Below are 13,170 nucleotides of genomic sequence, written 5' to 3'. Positions count from 1 at the left end.
ATGCCTATGTATCTTCAAAAAACAACGCTCTAAGTAATTAACCAAATTTGAATACCATATAATCTACCTACTCAAAAATTTTCGCAACTACTGCAATACTACCGTGTTACCTTAATATTGACTCTATAGTTCTGTCCTCACCTCAGTCCAAAACTAAAACAGCAAATATATGTCTGGTAATTACATAGTTTAACAGGAAACAACTGGCCAAAAAACTATAATACAGTTTGATTATACCTTTATAAGAAAAATCTGCAGTTAAGAAATGTGAGAAGGCTAGGTGCAATGGCTCATGCCTGTAATCCCAGCACTTTGGGAGGCCGAGGCAGGAATATTGCTTGAGCCCAGGAATTCAAGATCAGCTTAGGCAACATGGAGAAACCAAATCCATACAAAAATACCAAAAAAAATTAGCTGGGCAAAAAAAAAAAAAAAATAGCTAGGTGGTACCAGCCTGTAGTCCCAACTACTCATGGGGCAGAGGTGGGAGGATCACTTGAGCCCAGGAGGTCAAGGCTGCAGTGAGCCATGATCATGGCACTGTACTTCAGCCTAGGCAACAGAGTAAGAGAGACCCTGTCTCAAAAAAACAAAAAAGTGGGGGGATATAAAACTAAAGATGAACTAATAGTGATTCTATTCATATAATGGGATTACAGTTTTCTTTTCTCCATTTTCCAAAATTTTTGTTATTGACTACTATTTTTACAATGAGAATGTTAAATTTGCAAAACCCTATAAAAATTGGACTGTGTGTTAAATTATATCATTCTTCTTTTATATATGAAAAGACATCACAACATAGCATTTAATTCTGATTTTAATTTCCATAAGATTAACCCTACAAAGATTTCTCAAAGAAATCTGAGAGCCTTCAAACTACATCTTTGTTTTGTATTACATGTAATAGATTCCCACACATGAAAAATCATAAAATGAAGGCTATATTTTGCAACCACCATTTAAGTACTGTTTAAAAGACTATGATATTGAATAAATGAACCTGATTTTGCTTCATAGTGTTTATCTGAAAGGATTTTTGAAAGATATTTACTTTCCATTTTCCTTACACATTCTATCATTTTCAATCTGTAAATAAAAATTAATGAGCAATTTAGGATGCAATATCACAGTATAATTATTCTATAATTCATCTGATAACCCAAAAACACCTAAGAATAGGACAATCTATAGGATAGAAGTTTCCACACAGCATTTGTCTGAAATCAGGTTATTTTAAATAATGCCTTGACTTTTGAATTCAATTCTAGAAGCAATTTCTATAAACTAAATCAGGATTACAAGTGAAGATATTCCAACACAAAGACTTGTAGGATTTTGTTTAGATTGTCAATGGTTGATTCATCCAGATTTTCTTCATTGTCATCCATGGTGTGCCAGACTTCAGGGAAAGGAGATGGTATCAGATGCAGAATTGGAACACCTTAGTAAGAAAGAACCAACTTGTAACTATGTGCATTACTCCAGTGAGTAAACTAGAAAGTGTCATTCTTCAAGCAGAGGGAGCTCTGTACCATATGAAGACAGCTGACAATTCATCATCATCTGTGTACTTCCTCATATCCTACCGTTGTACTCCAAAATCACTCACTCATTAAACAAATAAATTAATTCAGTAAATAATTTAAAAGCCCCTACTATATACCATTTCTTGTTCTAGAAGTTGATGTTTCATTAGTGAAAGGGCACAGCCCTGCCCATATACAGTTTATAGTCCAGTAGAAAAAGAATCAAATAAACAAATATAAAACATAATTTTAGGAAGTGATAAGGCTTATTAAGGTAAGTGCTCCTCTTCTAGTCTTGCCTTTGTCAGTAAATGGTCTGCATTTATCCAGGCGCTCACATCAGACTTCTGGAAATCATCCTCAACTCTGCCCTTTCCCCATGTCCCATGTACACATCTCACACACATCCAGTTTTAGATTTTCAATGTGACATCTAAATATCATATTGATAAGCAGCGTTGAACCTAAAAGCATTAAATGTTGTGCCTGAATCATACCTGGTGTCAGTGAAGATCAAATGAAGGACTTCTTCCCTACCATTCATTTTGGTTTAAGCATCTGACTTCTAGCTTACCAGCACATAATCAAAAGACACATATTGGTGAAAGCTTATTTGTTGCACAATATGTATATCTCTTTTTTAAAGATAGGTATTCATTCAAATTAATTTTTATTTTCTGATTCAGGTCATTCAAAATAGTTTTAGATTGGTTCAGATCATTAGTATCTAAACTTAGCATAGTCGATCTTTAAAGAAGGATGGTCTTAATGAATCAAAATGTATCAATTATTATTCATGTTTAATTTACTTCTCAAATATATGCAGCAATTAAAGACCTGTTGAGTTTCACTATGGAAGCGAGCTGATGACACCAGAAAGCTAAATAAGGTTTGGGGATGAGCAAAGATTGACAATATCGATCTTGATCTCCTCTTGTGAGTGGATAAGTGATATATAGTCTTGGACTTTCAAAATGAACATAAAATACAATAAATACAATAGCTTAAAATATGTGCATGCACACACACGCACATGTGCACACACACACACACACACATTACCTCTTCTTAAAAATGGAATATGATCATCCTGAATCACACCTCCATAACTGTAATTCTGGAAATACTGCCTCTCCAAAGAGTGATCCTTGAGCAAACCCAATTCATGAAGTTCATGTTCTGTAGATGACAATTAGATGAACATCTATTTTTATCTGATTGAGGCTCATACTGTATCCTTAATGAGTTTGAAATCTTACCACGTGTCCATAATTTTTAAAAGATTATGCAAAAGCAAGAATGGCCACACCCATGACAATAAACATCTGGATTGAACACAAGTGTATACATTTTGGAGCAAGAGGAGAAAAGAGTCACACATGGCTCTAAACTGACAGATGAGAACCTCCTTTGAGGTAGAAACTCAACAGAACAATGGAGAGATAGAGAATGAAAAAAACAGAAGACAGGTGGCTAAAACAGGGGAACACAGGTGCAGGTGTAGGTGCTTATAGTTCCAAGATGCTGCATAACGAATGCCTTAGAGACACGGAGCTTAAAAGGTGAGTACTCAAACAGAATAGAGATGAACTATATCAAGTGAGCATTCTATGGAAAGGGAAACCTAGTGTGACCTACATCAGCGGTTCTCAAATCTGTGATACTTGATCAGCAACATCAGCAACATCTAGGAACTTGTTAGAAATGCAAATTATCTGCTCCTACTCAGGCTTACAGAAATTCTGAGGCTGGAGTTCAGCAATCTGTGTTGTTAGAAGCCCTCCAGGTGATTCTGACGCACTTTAAACTTTGAGAACCACTGGCCTGCATAAGTCATGATTCAGGTCATTTAAAATAGTTTTAGACTGGTTCAGATCATTAGTATCTAAATTTAGATACTAAATGATGAATGATCTGTCATTGGTTCAGATCATTAGTATCTAAATTTAGATCCTAAGTGATGAATGACAGATCAACTAAGGTCTGGAATTCAAGACCAGCCTGGCCAACATGGTGAATCCTGCCTCTACTAAAAATACAAAAATTAGCTGGGTGTGGTGGTGGACACCTGTAATCCCAGCTACTCGGTAGGCTGAGGCATGAGAATCACTTGAACCCAGGAAGCAGAGGTTGCAGATGACAAGAGATCACATGAATATTATAAGACAACCAAATGAAATTTCCTAGGATAGCTTTTTATAATTGCTAAATTTAAAGGGTAAAACTAAATCAACTAGTAAGCAACCATATGTAATATGACTCTAGGAGCATTGAGAAAGCCCTAACCACCACCAAAAACAATATTCCTGTCTGTTTATTGGTATTTATAATTCCTTTACCGTGAGACACACTTTTTCTTACACAACTAGAGATATGGTTTGAAATGTAAATACCAGTAGGAGGGGCAGCACAATAGGTTAAAATTGCATGAAGGTGCAAGTCATTGGCATAACTTCATTCTGGTACAGGAAATAATAAAAGTAGACAAAATCCTTGAAAGAAAGCCAAACTCAGTTTTTAGAGGCGACCATCAAAGTAAGGAAAACATGCTGCATGGAAGAAGCCCAAGAAGTTTATATTAATAATACCATCATAGTAATTCCTTCAAACTAGGAAATGAAATTTGCCAACGATGAGTATCTGAAGTTCAGATACAAGTTTCCCTAAGAATCCAGACAAATTATTTACCAATGGCAAAAGTGTGAGTTATGATGGCAGTGCTTTTCCCACTGCTTAGAAGTAATGCAAGTCTATCTTGCTCAGTGAAGTGGAATAAGGAATTATTCCATTCCTTATGTGGTGAATAAGGAATTTCTAGCACGAAGTTCTTGCCTTCAACACAGCCCCCTGGCCTGGATTCTACAATAAAGATCAATCTCATTTTCATCTTTCCTTGATGTCTGAAGGGTTTGTTTGGTTTGGTTTGGTTTGGTTTGGTTTGGTTTGGTTTGGTTTGGTTTGGTTTGGTTTCAGGTAGGGTGGATGCACAAAGATAAGAAGTTATTCTCCTTTTCTTACTCCAAGCCCCGAGCCCCTCTCCTCAGCCACAGATCCATACGTTTCCTGGCCTGGCCTGGTCTGGTCTGGTCTGAGCTAGCCTAGTCCCATTTATTTGACTCTAAATCTTGAAGGATCTGGCTTTCTCTTCATCCTGATCTCTTACTTCTTTGGACAATTGGCAGAGATTTAAAGGAAAACAATATCTGGATAAGGTAGAACATAAAAGATGGCAAAAACAGAGACAGAAAAGAAAGAAAACTGAAGAGTATCTTTTGGTATCATTGTAAGGACTTCATCTTCATCATTAGTCAACATGCTTTGTTGAGTAAAGTTTCCTCTAGAAATACATTCTACATGCTTCAAACAGGACTCTGGAAAAATATTCTCAAACCATTTTTAAGGATATGCAAACATGAAACATAGTATTTTATGTTTCCAAGTCAAAATACGGTTTCATGCAGGAAAATAAGCCGGGCTTACTACAAAGATGAAAAGAATAATAAACTAATCAATCAAGAAATTTTTTGAGATGGAGCCTCACTCTGCCGCCAAGACGGGAGTGCAGTAGCACCATCTTGGCTCACTGCAACCTACACTTCTGGGTTCAAGTGATTCTCACGTCTCAGCCTACCAAGTAACTGGGATTACAGGCACCTGCCACCACACCCACCTAATTTTTGTATTTTCAGTAGAGGCAGGTTTTCACCATGTTGGCCAGGCTGCTCTCAAACTCCTGACCCTACCTGATCTGCCCTTTCGGCCTCCCAAAGTGTTAAGATTATAGGCATGAGCCACTGCGCCCAGCCAAATAATAAATTTTGAATTTTAAAATGTAGTATTTGTCAGTAGGAAGAAACTATGTTTTCTTCATTAATAACAGTGGTACTTACCGATTGCCTGAAGTCTTTCAAACCATCTGGCTGAGTTTGGAAAAAAATTGGGAAATGTTGGGTTTGGAGCGCCGATCAAATCCAATAAGACCAATAAATCCTAAGGGAGAAAAAGTATTGTTTAATCACCATCATCATCAAAATGTGTTTTATGTTCATCAATAAGGAAATACAATCAGTCAAAATTAACTGCATTTTAGTAATTGAGAATAATAAGGAGAGCTATATGAATGAACAAACGATTTACTAACATTTTATGCTAATTATTTTGGAGAACTCTTTAAATCTTGCTGATGCAATGTGAACAAATAGCAAAGTATTGATTCTTTGTGTATGTGACTCCAAAAGGATATCATTAAGGATAAATTAGAAAGAACTTAAAGTATAATAATAAAAAATTTAAATAAGAAAGAAGGCCAGGTGCGGTGGCTCAAGACTGTAATCCCAGCACTTTGGGAGGCCGAGGCGGGTGGATCACGAGGTCAAGAGATCGAGACCATCCTGGTCAACATGGTGAAACCCCGTCTCTACTAAAAATACAAAACATTAGCTGGGCATGGTGGTGCGTGCCTGTAATCCCAGCTACTCAGGAGGCTGAGGCAGGAGAATTGCCTGAACCCAGGAGGTGGAGGTTGCGGTGAGCCGAGATCGCGCCATTGCACTCCAGCCTGGGCAACAAAAGCAAAACTTTGTCTCAAAAAAAAAAAAAAAAAGAAGACATTTGGATAAATATTTTGTGGACTTTAAAAGCATACATTTACTTTATTTTCAGAAAGGAGTCCAAGCCTGTCTGATATTCTATGCCACTCTGTTTAGCCATTCCATCCTTAATCTGTAATGATACAACTCCCAAAGGAAGGCACTTGGATATAACTATTTATTAATCAAGCAGTATCTAAGAAAAGTTGCTTGTACAGGAGCTATATAACATCGTGTCTCTGGATCTCCATTTCCTTGTGTATCAAATAAGAAGCTCAAACTAGCTAATCTCTAAGGTTTTCTTCTGGTTATAGCTCTCTATCATCTCATGAGGAGGACTCTCCAAAGACTATTCACTAGATTAAGGCCTCCTCCTGATTTATCTAAGTGAAATAATGTGAGGGTAAATATTTAGCATACATTCTAACACATAGTAGACAAGTATTTTCAGAGTCTGTGATCCTAAGAATATAGCATGAATAAATTCATAAATGAAAATTCAATATATTCATTGTAAGAAAAATAGGCTTCTTTGGCTTGTTATATAAATAAGTAACTTTGTTCTACTACTGATCAACCAGGCCTCTCCTCTTTGTCTGAATGTTTTTTGGCCACTTGGGTATAGGTGAATAAATGAGATGCTGACCACATTCCCCTGGCCCATTAGGAGCTGCCAATGAACAACAGGAGGGAGAAAATGCTAACATGAGGTGTGTTAGGGTTATAGAAAACACAGAATTTGGCCATTTGGACTTTCATAGGGTGAAGGTCAGTGACAGGGCAAAAGACAGGAATGAGTACGGGTGCTGGGAATAAGCTATCAGTTCACAGATGGAGTGAGGGTCAGGAATGGATAGAGGCACTGGGAAGAGTGAAGTCTCAAAGGTAGCATGAGGTTCCAAGCTGGGGTTAGTGAAGATGTGGGGACAATAAAGATCAAATATGGGAAGAGAGTCAGAGTCAGGAGAGGATTCAGGGGTCGGGGGAAGGATCAGGGATGGAGTGTGGGTCCAGGAAATGGGGATGAAAATGAGGCTGTGTGTTGCATCCATTACGTAGTAATAATAGCAGGGTTTAAGGCAGCATCAAAATATCCCCACCCCCATGTCAAAAATGCCACATCAAAACCAACACATCAAACTGTCTAGTCACACTGGAGGTATGGTATAGCTTTGAAGCCACCAAGGAAATTCTTCACCCCCACCCCTCTCTTATTCCATTTCCCAAAGCCCCATGTTGTTCAGACTTATAAAGCCCTCAAAGAAGGGGGTTTCCCTCTCCACCTCCCTACAGTACTGAGGGAATGTGTTCCCACTGGGCCCAACTGAATCTGATGTTCCTGTAATCCATTACATCATTTTATCATTTTAATTAAGCTCAGTCAAACATGGTTTCTAACCATGAATTTTTGTTTGTTTTGTTTCGTTTTGTTTTTTGACAGGGTTTCCCTCTGTTACCTAGGCTGGAGTACAATGGAGCAATCATAACTCACTGCAGCCTCAAACTCCTGGGCTCAAACAATCCTCCTGCCTTAGCCTCCTGAGTAGCTAAGATTACAGGCATACACAACCACACACAGCTAATTATTTTATTTATTGTAGAGACAAAGTCACCTTAGGTTGCCCAGTCTGGTCTCGAACTCCTGAGCTCAAGCAATCCTCCCTCCTTGACCTTCCAAAGTGCTGGGATTACAGGTATGAGCCACAGTGCCAGCTCACAATCATTCCTTTTAGCTCTGGGATTCCTCAAAAACCCAATGCCTGCCAAGGAATGTTCTACCATAAACAGCCTGCTCCAAGGATGCTGTGGCATTTTTAGGTCTTAACTTGGCTTTTGCAACCTTTTTCTTAGAGGCAGAGACTACAGCTACAACGCCATGGAAATTGCCCAGACTAACCATGCCATGCAGTTGGCTGGTGCCTCTCGCTCCAGGTGGGTGTGGGGTCGATGCCATCTTTGCGGCTAAGTGTCGAGATCCATAGAGAGAATCTTGAGGAGACCAGTGAAGAAAAGCCTCTTCCCCATCAAAGAAAATCAGCTGAAGTGACAGATCTGGCTTGGAGTTTGAAACATTCTGGTAAGAACAACAATAAAAAGACAGCAAAAAAATACTGTGATGATGGGAAAAAACAGCATGATTTTCAATTAATTGGGCAAAAAGATAGATGTGCCATGAAGAAAGGAAGATAACAAAGCAAGTGAAACTATGCCAAAATTCATTCCACACCACTTCCTCTTCAAATGTTAGCACACCTCCCACAGTCTTCACCCATATAAACCACGTTCTTCCATCCCCTCAGAAAATAGAAGTCTTTTATACTTTTTCTTACTCCTCATGGAATTTTGAAACAATGAAAGTGCTGTGATGAACCGTGTGACATACCACCCACTTCCGCTACAGGAGGGTGTGTTGCCTCAGCTGCTGGGAGAGCTGTCAGTCACTTTAGGAATTGCCTCAGCTGCACCTCCTGGGAGTGTCCTACATCCAGTGCTGCGGTACTGGGGCTCTCTAGGGAACCACTGTATCTCCAGAGCTCCCCAGGGATTGGCTGAAGCTGTTGTTGAACCTGCATTACAGCTCAACTTCTCCCTGTGTCCAATATCATTTCTTTCCCCTCCCTGATACCCAAGGCCACTCCCTAATAAGTGACCTGAATGTTAAACTCCATAGCAGAGGGTGCTTCCTAGGAAATCCAACCTGAAACAACTGTAAATCTTTCTTGCTTCTCACTTTATTTAAGTCTTCAATTTTGTACTGAGTCTAGCTTCAAGAGTCTGCCCCAGGAATGCTACAGAGACACAAAGAATAATAACTATAACCCTTCCCTTGAAATAGCCTATACTTTAGTTGGGTTGGGGAGAGATAAAACACGTGAGCATGGCAAAATGCGCCAATAGCCACCAATGTAACATAAAAGTCCTCTACAAATTGGATAGAATGAGAGGCAAAATCCTGGGGGTGTCAAGGGAGGCTTTATGAAAGACAGTATTTGAACAGAACTAAAAAGAGTGAGTAGGATTCTGATTGACTTTACACTTTACTCTGTCTGACAATAACCCCTGTCTTTCAGATTAGTCCTGATACTCTAAACTCCAAAATCCTTCAATCCCACTAGAACCTCTAATCTATTAGAATGTTTCACCTTTTCACAGTCCTTCGCCTTCGTAATGTCCTCACTTCACTCTATATTTTGCTTAAATTCCAGTCAATCATTCCAATCACTCCTCAACTCCATTGCCCCTCTCTGCCTTGGTCAAACCTTCATGGCAAAAACATAATGTTAAGTCCCACTCTCTACCTACTTTGTGCCAGCACTCATGCAGCTAAATCATGCCAGAGAAAAAAATATATAACCACACTGTCTGGCCTTGCTTAAAGTTCATGACCACAAACCTCATGTTGGCCTTTCATGTTGACTGGCAAGTCATACTGTATTTTGTTAGTTCAGTCACTCTAGCACCGTTCTAGTATTTCACATTCCTCCTCTCCCTGCCACCTCACCCATCTTCATTCCCAACCAATGACCTTCATTTCTTTCTGTCATGCTCATATTAGATGCCAGTCTCTGCTTGTGCACAAAATCCTATCCCCTCTCATCTGCCCAAGGACATTGCTCTAGCAAATACCATTACTCTCCTTCATCATCAATTTTTCTATCTCTGCTGGATAATTCCCATCAGCCAACAAACATGCTGCTGCTTTTCTCATCTTAAAATGTTTGACCTCACTCCCTATCTCCACCATCGACTGCCCAATTCTTAAATCCCATTTATAGCAAAACCCCTTGAATGAATTGTCTATTCACACTGTCTCTAATTCCACTTCTTAAACTTAGCCCAGTTGGGTTTTATCTCTACCGTGTACTGAAACTGCTCTTGTCAAGAACACCAATGACTCTGCATTGCTGCATCCAGTGCTCGCTAGGTCTTCATCTCTCTTTACTTATTGTCAGCATTCAACATAGTTAACCACTCCCTCCTAGCTACACTCTCTTCATTTGGTTCCTAAAATACTGTATTCCTCCTACTGTAGTTGGCACTAATGGTTCCCTTCATCTCCCTTCTGTCTTAATGCTAGAGAGCCCTGGGGGCTTGCCCGTGGTTCTCTTCTCATCTCTGTCTACACTCACTCTCTTGATATCTCTTCTTGAGCCTTTAAATCATATATGTGTGGTTGTGTGTGTGCTGTCTTGTGTGTGTGTATGTGTGTATTGTGTTGCGTGTATTATATAATACAGAATTTTTAATATGATTATTTAAAATAATAACAATATTGTAGAGATGGAGCTTTAGTATGTTGCCCAGGCTAATCTCAGTGTATATATTATATATATTATAATATTATATTATTATAATACACACACACAACACAACAAACTCAATACACACATACACACACAAACAACACAACACACACATACAAACACACATACAACACAACACACACATATGCGTATATATCAATTCCAAAAACTGTATCTCCAGCCCTAACTTCACTCCCAATCTCCAGACCACATATTCAGTTGCCAAATGAAGATCTCCACACAGACATTAATAGACACTTAAACAGCATGTCAAAACTCAACTCATGAGGTTCCCCCTGAGATCTGTATTACCAACAGTCTCTTCAACCAAATGGATGGCAACACCACCCTTGTGGTTACTCAAACCCAAAATCAGTGGGGATCTCTCTCTTTCTGTCTTTTTTCCATATACACACATATGTCCCCATCGAGTTCATCCTGCCCCTGCAAACTTGTTTCCCACCATTCCTCACCACAGGCCTCTCTTTCATTTGCTTTGTTTTCTCTGAACCTAATATGTCTTCATCATTATGTGGTCAGGCATTCCCGACACTATCACACCTTTGTTTCTCCTGTGTCTGTCTGGTTTTGTTTTTTAAGAACAGGCCCTTCAGGAGCCCTCTCCTGCCTGTTCCAGTCTGAACTAACCACTAGGTCTGCTGCCCATCCGTTATCTTGGGGCTCCCCTCACCATCACCCTGCAGACTTCTGCCTCTACTACATGGGATCCCCAGTGAGCTGACCTCCATGACTCCCTCTTCCTTGATTTCTTTCTTGATTTTACGAGAACACAGCTTTAAGCAACTTCTGAGGGAAAAAAATACAGTACACGGGAGTGAAAATTGTTGAGATTTATCTCCGAAAATGTCTTCATTCTATTTTCCTATTTAATTTGTCAGAGTCTGAAGATTCTGGGTTGCAAATTATTTTTATTTAAAATATTTAAGGCATAATGTTATTGTTTTCTAGCTCCCAAAGTTTCCATTGAGAAGAACAATGCCGTTCTCATTCCCAATACTTTTTATATGAACTACTGTAATTGTTACAATTATTCTCCAGAGGCCATAATCATCTCCTTTTTGTCATTCTTCTTTCTAAAAAAAAAAAAAATTTATCTACTTTAGGATCCAACTATTTTATCGATTCTTTTTTTATTTTAAAAATAGAAATTTTAATTTCCAAAATCTCTTTCTTATTGACTGATTGTTCTGTTATTGCAGCATTCTGGTTTTATTTCATAGATATAAAGTCTCCTCTTATTTCTGTAAGAATATTAGAATAGTGTCCTTTAAGTCATTTTCTGCTCATTTCCTCCAACTTCATTTTTAAATTTGTATTATTTGTTTTGCTTTCTTACTTTTCTTTTCTTATATTTTTAAGAATTTGTATTTATTTAGACAGGGTCTCACTCTGTTGCCCAGACTGGAGTCCAGTGGCTCAATTATAGTACACTGCAGCCTTGAACTACTGGGCTCAAGTTATCCTCCTGCCTCAGCCTCCCAAGTAGCTAGGACTACAGGTATGTGCCACCATAACCAGCTAATTTTTTTTTTTTTTTTTTTTTTTTTTTTTTAAAATTAATTTTTTTTTTTTTTTTTTTTTTTTTTTTTTTTGGTAAAGATGAAGCCTCACTATGTTACCTAGGTTGGTCTCAAACTCCTAGCCTGAAGCAATCCTCCCACCTCAGCCTCCCAAAGTGCTAGGATTACAGGCATGAGCCACTGCTACAGGCCCTTTTTTTCATGCTGGAGTCTGTCTGCAAATGTCTGGGCATCCTTTGTGTTCATTCATGTTAAAGAATAAGATATTGAAATGCTGGTTGGAGACACAAATTGGTTGGCTTTGCTGAAGGGCAATCTGGTGCCCAGACAGTGTTTTCACTGAGGATTACTGAATGTCACTCTCTGGAGTTTTTTGGTGAGGTGGTTCACATTCTCTGGAGAAGAATCCTCCTGTTTCCTATCTGATGGGTATAAGCTGGCCATTGGCTTTCTGGGGCTGAAGATGGGAGAGAGACTGTAGATCTCACTGTTCGATGTGTAGGCTTTCACCTAGTCTCCCCAGTTTCCATGGGGTACCTCACTGCCACCCTCCTCTCTACTTGCTATTCTCAATTCCATAACCTCCATGGTTCAAGTTCTCCAGAAAAATATTTTCTCATCTCTGGCAAAGACGCAAGGGGCACTCACCTGCCTGCCTGGTGTGGGGTGGGGATCTCTACATCCATGTACTCCTTAGACAGACTTACAAACTCTCCACTCCAGCCCCTTTCTCACCTCTGCCTTCCTCAGTTTGTCACGTCTCAAATCTCTGAGCCTTTTTAGGATTCTGTCAGGGAAACCACTGACTTCTTCCATTTCCTTCCCTCTCCAGGACAGTGTGACTTTTCTCCACTCTGATATGGCATCTGCCATTTCTCCATCCAACTTCTGTCTTCATACTGTGGTTCCCATTCACAGATGTTCTCTAGTTTCTTCAAAAAAAATGGAGTTTCCACTGGGTGCGGTGGCTCACACCTGTAATCCCAGCACTCTGGGAGGTCAAGGCAGACAATCACAAATTCGAGACCAGCCTGATCAACATGGTGAAACCCCATCTCTACTAAAAATACAAAAATTAGCTGGGTGTGTTGGCCTGTGCCTGTAATCCCAGCTACTCAGGAGGCTGAGGCAGGAGAATCACTTGAACCCAGGAGCAGGAGGTTGCAGTGAACCGAGATCATGCCACTGCACCCCAGCCTGGGTGACA

The 13,170-nt window shown here is 39.3% G+C and overlaps 1 protein-coding gene across 2 annotated transcripts in view; it reads right to left on the bottom strand.

The window, feature by feature from the left end:
• Positions 1–802: 802 nt before the first annotated feature.
• Positions 803–13,170, bottom strand: part of QPCT (glutaminyl-peptide cyclotransferase) — a 40,009-nt gene continuing 27,641 nt past the window's right edge. For both annotated transcript variants that reach the window (XM_017534910.2, XM_017534909.1), the window contains exons 4-7: positions 8,016–8,192; positions 5,420–5,519; positions 2,592–2,708; positions 803–1,444 (exon numbers count right to left, since the gene is read on the bottom strand). In XM_017534910.2, coding sequence (XP_017390399.1) covers positions 1,299–1,444; positions 2,592–2,708; positions 5,420–5,519; positions 8,016–8,192 — 540 coding nt within the window. In that variant the 3' untranslated portion in view covers positions 803–1,298. The remainder of the gene's footprint in view (positions 1,445–2,591; positions 2,709–5,419; positions 5,520–8,015; positions 8,193–13,170) is intronic.

Source organism: Cebus imitator, unplaced genomic scaffold, assembly GCF_001604975.1.
Source record: "Cebus imitator isolate Cc_AM_T3 unplaced genomic scaffold, Cebus_imitator-1.0 Scaffold88, whole genome shotgun sequence".
NCBI classification, from domain to species: domain Eukaryota; kingdom Metazoa; phylum Chordata; class Mammalia; order Primates; family Cebidae; genus Cebus; species Cebus imitator.
The sequence above is the reverse complement of the archived record's forward strand: the minus strand, read 5'-3'. Positions and strand labels throughout refer to the sequence as shown.